Raw genomic sequence first — 13,032 nt, forward strand, 5'->3', positions numbered from 1 at the left:
GCTACCGTGTACCCTTTAATGACTCTTTAAGCGACAATGGCCACGTGACGCTTTAAAAAAAATCACAGTGCGAAAGGAGCAACTAAAAGTGATCTAAAGGGATTGACAGTCACGCCCTGCAACTCGAAGGACACTTTTTCTCTCTCTCGCTCTCTCCACTTCCCATGTGCAAAACTGCATAAAGAAAGCACCACTAGCAGCTTTTACATCGGAAATAGTGACGCACGTTTCTTGTGACGTCTTTATCTTGGTTTTCTCCAAATAAATTTCGGGATTAGTGTAAATTTTCACGAAAGAAAGAAAGAGGTTCTCAAACAGTATGTGCCATAAGACACTCAAGCAGTAGCACAGGCGTGTGCGATTGTGCAACACAATTTACATAAGGACGTGCCTCCTTGGAAAACACCACCACTTCCGCATAAACGGGAACGGAAATAGTCATGATAATGAAAGCAGGAAGTTTAAAAATAAATAAATTTTAAAAAAGTATGTTGACATCGTGCTTTGTGATAGTGGGTTTGCACAATATACATAAGAAGTCTCAAGTGAACACAAATTATAAAATTTTATGATCAGTTATATATAGTTTTGGTGTTGCTGGTTTACAATTTCTCAATCGACCAAAGAATAATTAATTGTTTGTTTTTTTTAAATGCAAGAAAGAAAAGAAAAAGCAAAACGACTGATTTATCAAAAAGATAATGTTTTGTTTAGTAGTGAAAGGTGGTAATAGTAATAGTTGTAGAATTTGTAGTAGTAGTAGTAGGTACAGTAGTAGTGGTAGTGGAACCGTTTTATTAATATACGTAATGGTGGCGGCCCACTGGTGGGAGAAGAAATGCTGGTTGGTTAGTAGTGGTGATACAGATACTAGTGATGTTAGAACAAGTAATTATCATGGTGGGAATGGTTACCGGAAGTTTTATTTTGATGACCGGAAGTAAGTGTCGCCGGCAGACGAGTATAGTGTCAGCTGACAATGGCCACCCCCACACCCTCCCACCGCGCCGCCACCACAGAGTGGACTGACTGATTGACTGACTGGCAGATCGAGTGAGTGCCACCTGCACCGCTACACCCCACCATCGCAGTCCGTGGCTCGCCCTACCTCCTACCCGCGGTTAAGGTTTACGCTTTCCCGGCGTGGTGGTTTTGCGCATGACCGCAGCAGCATGGCGGCCGAAATCGAGCCGCGGCCGCAGGTTCGGAAGCCATGTTTGCTGAGCAAGATCGACGCCTTCCAGGACGTGGTGAGCGCGGCGGTCATCATCCCCAAGGAGGACGGCGTCATCAGCGTGTCTGAAGACAGGTGAGCACGCCTGAACGACGCGCACTCCACCGCTTTGGAAGCGCCACTGACGCCCCACCTCCTCACCCCCCCCTGCACTGGCTGACTCACATCCCCGTCTGGATACTTATTTTCGCCCTTTCATACGTAATGACCAATATGTCATGTATCAAGTGTCGTCGTAGTCTGACCAGCTTGTTATCAACATGCTAGTTAGCAACAAGTTAAATCGTAGGCTTTATTAGTAGCTCATCGTTTTTTTGTATGTATATAGATAGACGTGTGTACATTTCTCATTTAATTACTACTTTAAATAGTCTATTCTAGATTGACATAACGCTTGGCTACCTGATTTATACTGTAGCCATGTATCTTAATAAGGAGTATTTCAGTTTATCGCAGCAACTGAAAGTTGTAGTAGGCAGTGACAGTAAGTGAGGTGGTGGTAGTAGTACAGTAGTAATGGTGGTGGTAGAGGTAGTGGTAGCACTAATAGTGGTGGTAATAGTAGTGGTATTGTTGTTAATTTATATTCATGGTAGAAGAAGTGACAATCCAAGGCCTACATCTGCTTTTGTGTGCAATGTGTGTGGAAGACCGTGTGGAGCTCGCATCGGACTTTACAGCCACAACAGAACTCATAAGAAAAGAAAAAAAAGTACCAGTAGAAAGTCTTAATCGAACATCAGAAGAGGAGAAGATAAGTAGTGATTGCAGCATTAGTCGAATACTGGTACTTCCATCTTTGTGATTATGTTGTGTTTTTGGCCACAGTAGGTCTTCATATTGCCACACGCTTGATATAGTTTTAATTAAAAACAATTTGTTTGCACTCAAACAGGACAATTCGGGTTTGGATGAAGCGGGACAGTGGACAGTATTGGCCCAGCGTCTACCATGCGATGCCGTGTAAGTGTACTTTTCCTTCATATCTTAAAAAAAAAAAAATGCCTAAGTGTGGACAAACTACAAAACAGTTTCATTGTCATTGACAAACTGAGCTCAATCTTCCCTTTGAGCCCCTCAGGGTGTGAGTGTTTTGAATGTTTGCACTCTAGTTAACATTTGACTCACTTTGTATAGGAATCTAATAAACAAACACACTTGATGCCTCACCAAATGTTATGAAAACGTAACATTTTGTTCTGCCAAAGTAGTTGGACATACAAATAAAGTGAGTTTTCCAAAATGTCACCACCACAGAACCTTGTCGGCAAAGGCATTGTTATACGTAAGTCCCCCTAGAAATATGACTGAACAACTTTTTTTTTTTTCCCTGAAGAAAAGAATTAAAAAAAACTTAATCAAACAAAAGTACTATTCTCGATTAGTGTTTTATCCAAAGAAGAAAAAAAAGAATCCAAATTATTTCTTAAAAAAATATTTTTTACTTGCTAACCAATGATTTCTTAGCAAAAATGTCTTTAAAAAAAAAAATAATTAAAATGTTGGCAAAAAATGGCAAAACAAAACAAAACAATGCTCTATTGTAAGTAGTTAATAGCTAGCGAATACTATATTAAATAATATTTACATTGGGCACTTTCACAATCTCCGCAAATCCCACGACATTTGACCACTTGTCTTTTGTGAAAAATTGCATCAACAAGCCCCCAAAAATTCAATTCATTCAAGTCATTTGATGCGAACTGACACAAGGCTTCCAAACTTGGCCATTTTAGTCGTTTGACCTTGTAATGGTTGATATTTTCTGAAACTGAAGAGGAGGTAGCCTGTTAAGGACAAAATGTAACTTTTGATAAAAAAATAAAAATAAAATAACAAGAAGAACACACGAGTGTTTTTGTATGGTTGCGAGTGTTCCCACGGTGCACACTAATTTCCGACATGTTGGAACATCACCTGAGCTGTTGTGCAATGAAAGGGAGCTCGGTGATGCATTCAGCAATTCTTCTGCCTCACAAATACAAATATACACGCTAACATAAAATATTCATGAATGGTAGGGCTAGGTGAGAAAGTAGAATTCATTGATGTTTACTATTTATAATCCCTAATCCAACTTTTCCGTTTTTATGTGTCCAGCTTCATGTTCCTGCATGACCTTTAACCCGGAGACCAGGCGTCTGCTGGTGGGCATGGACACCGGAAGTGTTTGCGTGAGTAGCCAGGAAATCTATATAAACGGATTAAAGTTGATTAGTTTGAACACTATTAGAGTGTCACACAAGAGTAAGAAGAAACTCTGACACTCTGATGTCACGACATTTCCAGGAGTTCATCTTGTCTGAAGATTACAATAAGATGACTCCCACGCACACCTATCAGGGTGAGTGAGCGCGTTTCTTTTCATAATGCGCTTTGCATGTCGTTGACGTGAATGCTTTTTGTAGCCCACCAGGGCAGAGTGACGGTGGTGTTGTTCGTGCTGGAGATGGAGTGGCTGCTGAGCACGGGCCAGGATAAGACCTTCACCTGGCACTGCTCGGAGAGCGGACAGCAGCTGGGATCGTACCACACGTCAGCCTGGGTGTCCGGACTGCAGTATCCTTCCTCTACGTTGTCAGCTATCCAAATGACTGTCGAGATGGTTTCTCGTTTGCTATCGTGTTTTTGTTTTTTGTTTATCCTACCTCTTAACTTAATTCTCTCAGATTCGACGTTGAGACTCGACACGCTTTTGTTGGCGATCAGTCGGGTCAGGTGACCATCCTGAAGCTGGAGCAGGACAGCTGCAGCCTTGTGACCACCTTCAAGGGTCACACAGGTACATATGCACACCAACATACACAATCAGCGACCTCCATCAAGGCCAGATAAGCAAAGATGTTGGTGTCGTACTCTCCTCAGTTGGGGAGTAAAACAAGACCCTCTAAGGACCTTTTAGGTGATGATAATGCTCATTGCTATTACTGGAAGTGCCACACACAGCAATTATTTTCCCACCACAATTCCATCTGTTAGATCTGGTGGATCACGGCCTTGTTGTGAGTCATGAATCCAAGCATTATTCAGTGAGTGCAGCGTGTATACTCTGAGCGTGGACTGTGACCTTTTGGATGGTGTGGGAAAGATAAGTGCCAAGTTAGCAGATTTAAACAATGGCCTTGTGCTGTAGTGCCTCATGTGCTCCTGCAGGGGGCAGTGTCATGCTGTATGCGAAATGAAGAGTACCCTCCATTTTTCTTCAGGTAATGTGACTGCACTGTGCTGGGACCCTGCCCAGAGGGTTCTATTCTCCGGCAGCTCCGACCATTCCATCATCATGTGGGACATCGGAGGTCGCAAAGGCACAGCTATCGAACTGCAAGGGCACAAGTAGGAGTCAAAGCCTTTTTTTTGCCCACACTGTTTTGCATTTCATATAACTGCAGTAGTGATCCAGGTTTACGAAACTTTATGTTGTGTATTATTTTCATGTATTTTCATTTATTTTGTTTCTTTTTCCGTCAACTACAGGACTGTCTCAGAAAATTAGGATATTGTGATAAAGTCCTTTATTTTCTGTAATGCAATTAAAAAAACAAAAATGCCATACATTCTGGTTTCATTACAAATCAAGTGAAATATTGCAAGCCTTTTATTATTTTAATATTGCTGAAAATGGCTTTACAGCTTAAACAAAACTCAAATATCCTATCTCAAAATATTAGAATATCATGAAAAAGTATACAAGTGGGCTATTCAACTGATCACTTGAATCGTCTAATTAACTCGAAACACCTGCAAGTGTTTCCAAGTGAATCTAGAATGTATGACATTTTTGTTGTTTTTAATTGCATTATAGAAAATAAAGGACTTTATCACAATATTCTAATTTTCTGAGACAGTCCTGTATGTTTGTATCGTTTCCTTAAATTAGTTTTATTTTTAATGTATTTTTCCATTCATTTTTTTGCATTTTTGTGCGCAATGTTTTCATATTTTTACTTCTTTTTGTTTTCATTTTATTTTTTCTAATTTTTGTGGTTTTATCTGGCCTCTATATGTCAGTATTTTACCCACATTTGTATTTTTCCTAATGTTTTATATTTCTTATCATTTTTTTAAATGTTTTTTAATATTATTGTGTTTCAAGTTATTTTTTTTGTATTTTCCTATAATATTTTCATATTTGTAATTCTTCCCCTATATTTGTATTTTTGTCTTGTCTTTCAGTATATTTTACTAATATCTTTGTATTTTCATTACTAAATTTTTCTAATATTTTTGTGGTTCATTCCTAATATATTTTTGTCCCTTTTTCTAAAATTATGTTTTGTGTAATTTGGTATGATTTTTTTTATTTTTTTTATAGTTTTTTGTAACATCTTTGATTTTTGTCACTGTATTTTTGTCAAATAATTGTCTTTTTTTTTTTTGTTCTATTTTTCTAGTTTTTGAACGTGTGTATTTTTCGTGCTTTGTAAAAACTGCAGTACTATAAATACATCTCATCTTGCATTTCTATTTTACGTAAGAGTTAACATTTGTTGCTGTTGTCTAACATGGAGTGGTGCATGTGCGTGTGACAGCGACAAGGTGCAGGGCTTGTGTTACGCCTCGCACACTCGCCAGCTCATCTCGTGTAGCGCCGACGGCGGCATCGTTATCTGGAACATGGACGTGACGCGACAAGAGGTCAGAGTCGCTTACGGGAACTTAGTATTCGATCGTTTGTGTGTGATTTTTAATTGTTTATGGATGTGTAGACTCCAGAGTGGCTTGACAGTGACTCGTGTCAAAAGTGTGAGCAGCCTTTCTTCTGGAACTTCAAACAGATGTGGGACAGCAAGAAAATCGGACTAAGACAGGTACCGAAACGTATTTATAATTGATGATAATGGAAACGTTCGATTAGCCCCGGATTTAAATTTAGAGGTGGGAATAAGACTTCAATAAAACCATTTGCCTTTTTTTTTTTTTTTTTTACCTCCCTCCTTTCCTATTGTCTCCCAATTGTTCAGCACCACTGCAGGAAGTGCGGCCAGGCTCTCTGTGGCAAGTGCTCGTCCAAGCGCTCCACCATCCCGCTCATGGGCTTCGAGTTCGAGGTGCGCGTGTGCGACGGCTGCCACGCCTCCATCACAGACGAGGAGTGAGTATGGCGCTCTCACCTGTACATATGACTGGAGAGCTGATAGCCCATACACGGCAGTGCAAGCCGTTGAAGTCACAGGGAGGCCATCATGTTACTTCGCGAGCAGACTACTGTTATATGTACAGATGAGACATATAAAGCTAGTAGCTAGTAGGCAGTTAGTATGAGACCGGAAGCGGGGTGGGGGGTTTGTGGGGTAGTCACTATTTAAAAAAAAAAAAAAAAAAGTGGACGGTATGTGCTGCTTTGAAGACCACCTTTATCTTTTATCGCTCAGTTCCTTAGACCCCAATAGAAGTTTCCTCCTGTGTTAAACATTAAAGAGATACTTCACTTATTTAGCCAGTTACAGAAATAAAAAGTTAATATTTTGTCTATAATTAATTTGATACTTTCATTATTTTTCACATACAAATAGTACCTTTTAAAAACACATTTTGCAACTTGCTGTCGACTGAAAAGTACATCACAAGGGCTCAGGTAACCAATCACAGCTCACCTGTTTTCTCGGTTTGGTCATGTGACATTCACAAGCTGAGCCCTTGTGATGTCATTTGCAGTCGACAAGCAAGTTGCAAAATGTGTTTTTAATGGTACTAATTGTACATGAACAATAATGAAAATATCAAATATATTATAGGCAAAATAATAATGTTTGACTGCCAAAAATGGCTAAATAAGTAAAGTATTCCTTTAATCATATCATTTATACGTGTATTTAAGGCAAGTTGGAAAATGTCTGAGGTCTTCTTGATTATGTTTCATAAATTTTAAACCCCATAATTCATACTGTGATTGGCTGGCAACCAGTTCAGGGTGTACCCCGCCTACTGCCCATAGCCAGCTGAGATAGGCTCCAGCACCCCCCGCAACCTTTGTGAGGAATTAGCAGTCAAGAAAATGGATGGATAAATCATACTGTTTTAGTGTTTCAACTAGGTACTGTCTCCAATTTCTATACTGTAAATGTATAGGATTATATGTCAAACGTTTCTTGGGAGCAGTAATATGGTGGCCTCATGACCTCAAAAGTTTTGGCCTATCGGCTATCCAGTCATATAGCTCATGATGCCACTCGACGTCCTCCATTTTGTGTTGTCGCCCCAGTCGCGCCCCCACGGCCACCTTCCACGACAGCAAGCACGCCATCGTATACTTGCACTACGAGCCCACAACGGGGTGTTTGCTCACCTCCGGCGCTGACAAGGTGGTCAAGGTAGGCCAAAGGTCAAGATTGCTATTACGAAAGCAGTGAAGGACGACGAAGAGTTGACATTTTCATGCATGCGTCTGTTGCTCAGCTCTGGGACATGACGCCCGTGGTCTCATGACGTCACGCCTCCGGCCAGGAAAAGCTCCGTGCGCCAACGGCGGGATGGCAGCCGTCGGCCTCGAGCAGGACGGGAAGGGAAGCGGAGGCCATTATGGATGGCGGGCCGTTCACGGGTGAGAGGGTGTAAGCTCCACACACAAGGTGTGTACAGTTTGTGATTATTTATTATTCAAGTGTGTGTCAGTGTAATAATAGCATTAAAACATACACTCACAAATCATCATCAGCAGCAGCTGTGATCTGATGTTAATGTTACTGTGCGATTGTGTAAAAAAACAATGTTAATGCACTGGAATACTGTCCAAAGATGGAGAAAATATACAACAATGTACTTTGATATTTTTGATTTGTTTTCTTCTGACTAACCGGTCAGCTTGTCCCACTTATACCTAGTAGCCTTGTGATAAAACAAAATCATATTTGCTTAAAGTGTACGAGGCTAATAATGAGCTACAATACAAATACATTATCTGACCTGAATTTTTATTGATATTCCACAACTAGTTCCTACTTCCACACTTAAGTAGGGAACCAAAAAGAAGGGACAATGTTGTGTGCTGATTGGTGGAAATGAGCTGCGATCATTACATCTGCTACGTGTTGCTATTATGTGAGTGTAATACTCGATTAACTTGCATTATGATTCAGGACTTTCTTCAGAGGGTGACTCAAACTGTATTAAAAAACAAATGTATGTGAGGCCATTGATATTTTTTGTGTGAATATGCTGTGTTTAATGAACTGTGATCATATGTGAACGATGCATTAAAAGAAGCACAAAAGGATCCTCAAGTGAAAATTTGCGGTCCATTTCTTCATTATTTTTAACATGTAATGTGCAATGCGCCCAAATGGGTGCAATTTGGAGTTTTGAAATGTTCTTACATATATGGCTCAAAAATTAAACTATCATATCTTGAGATTTCAGCGATTAGCAGCTTAAGCAGGGATGGGCAAAGTGGCTTGCAATATTTGTTGTACTAATTTAGATTTTTTTTTCTTTTTTTTGTGGTACAGTGTTCCCTCGTTTTCCGCTGGGGTTAGGTTCCAAAAAATACCCGCAATAAATGAAATCCGCGAAGTAGTTAGCTTTATGTTTTACAACTCTTATAAATGTTTTAAGGCTCTAAAATCCCCGACCGCACAATTTATACACTTTTCTCATTGAGGCATTTACATGTTCTCACATTTCTCTCTTGTTCAAACATTGACAATGTTCAAACCTTCATAAATTTTATAAAATGGGTATATCACTGTAAAAAAATATGCAAAATTACACTTAAAAAAAAATCCGCGATACAGCGAGACCGCGAAAAGTGAACCGCGTTATAGCGAGGGAAGACTGTACTGGGTTCATTCATTTTTTTAATATTTTTTTTTATTTGATTCATCTTAATGACTAATTCGTTAATTTACTGCAATTTAAAAAATAAGCAAATGATTTTGCAAATATTTTATGACAAATTTGGTTCATTAATTTAAAAATAACCATAAATTATTTTATTCAACTGATTCTCCATTTATTATTTTTAACCTATAAAGTGTAATGCGCCCAAATGGATGCAATTTGGAGTTTGAAATGTTCTACATATATGGCTCAAAAATTAAAACTTCACACCCAATGTCATCATGTCTTGAGATTTCAGGGATGAGCAAAGTGTCATGCAATATTTGTTGTATTAATTTAGATTTTTTTTTTTTTGTGGTATTGGGTTCATTTATTTTATTTTATATATTTTTATTTTATTCAACTTACTGCAATTTAAAAATAAGCAAATGATTTTGCTAATATTTTATGCCATAAATGGTTCATTAATTTAAACCTCAATTCAACAATAACCATAAATTAAAAAGAGTGATTTTATTATATATTGGTTAACATTTTGAGTATCAAAGTACATTCAGCTCCATTTACAATAAATCATCTAACCATTAAACCATGATACTTGTGTTTATACAGTATCATACAGTGCTGCAGATAATTAAAAATAATATATTTGGTTTATTATAATTAACATAATAATGTAAACATGAATAGAGAAGTGTTCAAAAATAATTTTAAAAAACATCAAGGTTTAAACTTGAGCGCCAAGTCGTGGAGAGCCGCCAGGAGCTTGTCTTGGTCCTGCGTGGTGGACCGGGACCAGGCCAGCGGGAGATGTGTGGCCACAGCACGCCGATCTGGGAGAGATGACCGGATTCAAACTGGTTTTCTCCCACAATGCATGAAAAAAAAAAAAGAAAATATTTCCAGACCTTGAAAGAAGAGTCCGCTGGGCTGTTGGGCGGCCGCCCCCGACACGGCCAGCCACACCACTGTGTCGGCGCCCATGGCTTCCGTGCGGAGTTTGTTCTGCATTTTGGCGTGGAAGGACGGCATGGACGTCTGCACGGCTACGACCGAGTAGAAACAATATTACCAAAATGTGTAATGCTTGTCAAGATGCTGAGTGTTTGCTTTCCTATGTACCCGGTGTGTCGGCCCATCCTGGGTGCATGGAGGAGAAGTGGATGTCTTTGTGCTGCGCAGCCCATCTCTCGGTCAGTATCACCTGCTGCCTCTAGATAAACATGACAACAACATAACACGTCGGCCTGTATTCGCCACTTCTTATTTATTTTTCGTGTGTTGCTAACTTTGTTCTGAGCGTAGGCCATGGTGCCGTCAAAGGCTCCCTTCTCAAACTGCAGGTCGTCCACGTTGAGCTTCTGCGTCAGCATGCCGCCCGATGACACCGTCACCTGCCGGGATAAGTGACCCTTTTGAAACATACTGCATAAATATACGATTATACACAGAGATACCTCGAGTTTTTTTTCCAGTAAGGAGCAGTTTGGGAGATAGTGAGGACATAACATTGCCCTGAAGTCTGCTAGCTTAATGCTGAAACAGAATGGCAAAAAAAAAAAAAGGAAAAACACTGGCGAGTAAAAGAAACTAGCATCAATGTTGCTGTAATTATAAACCTTTAAACAACTAACATTTGAATACAAGCGGTAGTAACACATACAAACAACACTATGGTCTTCCGTTATTTCATGCAATTGTATGCAGTATGTATTTATTATACTGCCTCCTGGTGGTCCAGGCCAATACTTTTATTGCTGTGTATTTGTACAAAGTGCAGTTGTATTTTTTTTTGTGGTGTGGTGGAACCGATTAGTAAAATAATTGTCCACTCACCACTCTGGGATCCTTAGCCTTCTTCAAAGCAGGTATAAGAGCAGTGGTGAGTATGTACGTACCTGAAATCAGGGAAAACATGTTTTTACTTAAGATTATGGCCATATCATTTTTCATCATTCGAACTTAACATTCCTTTTGTCAGTAGTAAGTACAAATGTTTGTCACTTATAAAATATTGGGCATTAAATATTAGACAGAAGCTGTTTTATGCTGTTTTTTGTTTTTGTTTTTTAACAAAGTATATTTGATTTTACCCAAACTTGCCAGCTTCGACCAACTATTTTATTTAACTAAAAATATTAATTACATATTTTTTAACTTTTACTTATTCAACAGTTTTAAGCCTTATATTTATATACTTTAGTCCAAAATCTTCCAGTTAAAAAGAAAAAATGCATATTATTTGCAATTACACTTGAACTTTTTTTTGTTTGTTTTTCAGGAAAGACTTTTTAATAAGTACTTATTACATTATTTAACAGACATCAACTATATAGATTTGCATCGATTGGACAGCGTTTCATGGGACAGCTACAATAGCACTTCCTATAATGTGTCCAACCAAATTGCTTGTATGTCATCACACATTTCCTTGTAAATTGTCATTTTGTGGTTTTGCTCACCGAGGGTGTTTGTAGCAAAATTCTTCTCTACCCCTTCCTCGGTCAGCTCACGCTGGTTGACCATACATCCTGCGTTGTTGATCTGGTGACAGCCATTACACAATTAGTTACAGTCTAAAGTATACACCACCACACACTTACCAACACATGTAGATCATTACTCTGTGAAAAACTCAGCGCAAACTCCCACACTTGTTTGGCACTTGACATGTCCACGATGTGGATGTGAACATTCTGCAACAAACAGCAAAATTTCTGGTGTCGGGGCTACATTTCCAAAGAATTCCAGGGTTACTACCGAGCCAGTATGCCTTACCTGATTCTGACTCAGCGCCACAATTTCCTGCTTGGCCGTTTCTGCTCGCCCCTTGTTACGACACACCATGTGCACGGTTCCCCCTGCAAATACACATCTTCACAGACAGGTGCGCAAAGGCCACAAAAATTCAAGGCATAGAGGTTGTCGTCGCTCACCTCTGTTGGCAATCTCCTGCGCGGTGGCTTTGCCCAGACCGCTGTTGGCCCCTGTGATCAGAAAGGAGCGACCGTTCAAGTTCACATCCAGGTCAGACGCCACAAAAGTCTTGGCAGCCGCCTCGTAGCCGCTCCTGGTGAAAGTTCACCAAAAAAAAAAGAAAAAATAAATAAATATATATATATATATATTTTTTTTAAAGACAAATATAATTTTAGCACAAAAAAAAGCCAGTTTCTTTGCATTTTTGTATTTTTTTTTTTAAATAAAGTTTTTAATTAATAAACTTGTTAAAAAAAAATAGAAACTCCAAACAACTGGACAAAAAGCTTTTTCATTCTTCTCGAAAAAACCCCCCAACAACTTTCATTTAAAACATTTTAGAAGTCTTAGATGTTAAAGATGGATAGGCCTAATGTGTAGTGTGTAGACTACTGTAGAAATAATTAAAGCTACCGCCAATCAGACAAAAATGTAATCGATGTTTTACACGAAGCGAGACTCAAATGAAAACGTGCAAACTATGTATTTTACAGTTTATGACCACTTTAAATAATCATTACCATAGTGAGAAGTCCGCGAACGCCAAACAAATGTTAATTTCTAACCTTATCTCGCTACGAGTTGTGTTCATTTCAACTTACTTGGTGTATTCTTGTAGTCCTTTCATAAACCACACGGCGTTCCTGTACATCGACATGCTTATTATATAAAGTGACAACCTTAAACTCGCTTTCTCAGAAGAAATACATTCAATGTTTACGTTTCGTAACGCCTGACTAGAATCTTATGTAGGAGTGGGAGGGGAACCGGAAGTACGCTTTTATATTCGCAGTCGCTCACAGCGCCCCTCCGAGGACCGAAGCGGTATATGCAGCGGAGGCTAGCTCGTATAAAACGGCCGCCATCTTGGAAAGGTCATCTTTCAATTAAACGTACAAGTTACTACAAATAAATAGAATACGTTGTTGGTGGTTGTGTGTGTTTTTTTTTTTTTTAAACGGTATTCTTGCTCATATAGCATATGTTTATGTTTATGTTTATGTTTATGTTTATGTTTATGTTTATGTTTATGTTTATGTTTA

The 13,032-nt window shown here is 39.0% G+C and overlaps 2 protein-coding genes across 4 annotated transcripts; one reads left to right on the top strand and one right to left on the bottom strand.

The window, feature by feature from the left end:
- Positions 1 to 945: 945 nt before the first annotated feature.
- Positions 946 to 8,461, top strand: wdfy2 (WD repeat and FYVE domain containing 2). 2 transcript variants are annotated; one of them, XM_077537692.1, is made up of 12 exons: positions 946 to 1,309; positions 2,130 to 2,197; positions 3,335 to 3,408; positions 3,524 to 3,578; positions 3,643 to 3,793; positions 3,904 to 4,016; positions 4,441 to 4,567; positions 5,764 to 5,869; positions 5,941 to 6,042; positions 6,196 to 6,326; positions 7,437 to 7,545; positions 7,631 to 8,461. In XM_077537692.1, exons 1-12 carry the CDS (start codon positions 1,173 to 1,175, stop codon positions 7,658 to 7,660), a joined length of 1,203 nt encoding a protein of 400 aa, XP_077393818.1. In that variant the 5' UTR covers positions 946 to 1,172; the 3' UTR covers positions 7,661 to 8,461. The 2 variants fall into 2 exon arrangements, with proteins under 2 accessions (XP_077393818.1, XP_077393819.1); XM_077537693.1 differs by lacking the exon at positions 946 to 1,309 and adding an exon at positions 1,438 to 2,021.
- Positions 8,462 to 9,504: 1,043 nt separating this feature from the next.
- On the bottom strand, positions 9,505 to 12,765 carry dhrs12 (dehydrogenase/reductase (SDR family) member 12). 2 transcript variants are annotated; one of them, XM_077537694.1, is made up of 10 exons: positions 12,592 to 12,765; positions 11,947 to 12,080; positions 11,789 to 11,871; positions 11,614 to 11,706; positions 11,473 to 11,554; positions 10,847 to 10,908; positions 10,300 to 10,404; positions 10,133 to 10,223; positions 9,919 to 10,056; positions 9,505 to 9,843 (listed from the first exon to the last, which is right to left on the bottom strand). In XM_077537694.1, exons 1-10 carry the CDS (start codon positions 12,645 to 12,647, stop codon positions 9,731 to 9,733), a joined length of 957 nt encoding a protein of 318 aa, XP_077393820.1. In that variant the 5' UTR covers positions 12,648 to 12,765; the 3' UTR covers positions 9,505 to 9,730. The 2 variants fall into 2 exon arrangements, with proteins under 2 accessions (XP_077393820.1, XP_077393821.1); XM_077537695.1 differs by having other exon boundaries at positions 11,947 to 11,997; positions 12,592 to 12,739.
- Positions 12,766 to 13,032: the final 267 nt, after the last annotated feature.

The sequence above is a fragment of the Festucalex cinctus genome, chromosome 11 (assembly GCF_051991245.1).
Source record: "Festucalex cinctus isolate MCC-2025b chromosome 11, RoL_Fcin_1.0, whole genome shotgun sequence".
Lineage (NCBI taxonomy): Eukaryota > Metazoa > Chordata > Actinopteri > Syngnathiformes > Syngnathidae > Festucalex > Festucalex cinctus.

Excerpts from the sequence above, each read along its gene's own strand:
- dhrs12 (XM_077537694.1), bottom strand. The coding sequence starts at position 12,647 with ATGTCGATGTACAGGAACGCCGTGTGGTTTATGAAAGGACTACAAGAA. Across the intron at positions 10,224-10,299 it reads TGGCCTACGCTCAGAACAAA|AGGCAGCAGGTGATACTGAC; the intron begins GTTAGCAACACA and ends ATGTTTATCTAG. Across the intron at positions 10,057-10,132 it reads AGGATGGGCCGACACACCGG|CCGTGCAGACGTCCATGCCG; the intron begins GTACATAGGAAA and ends ACTCGGTCGTAG.
- wdfy2 (XM_077537692.1), top strand. The coding sequence starts at position 1,173 with ATGGCGGCCGAAATCGAGCCGCGGCCGCAGGTTCGGAAGCCATGTTTG. Across the intron at positions 2,198-3,334 it reads CGTCTACCATGCGATGCCGT|CTTCATGTTCCTGCATGACC; the intron begins GTAAGTGTACTT and ends TTATGTGTCCAG. Across the intron at positions 3,579-3,642 it reads TCCCACGCACACCTATCAGG|CCCACCAGGGCAGAGTGACG; the intron begins GTGAGTGAGCGC and ends TGCTTTTTGTAG.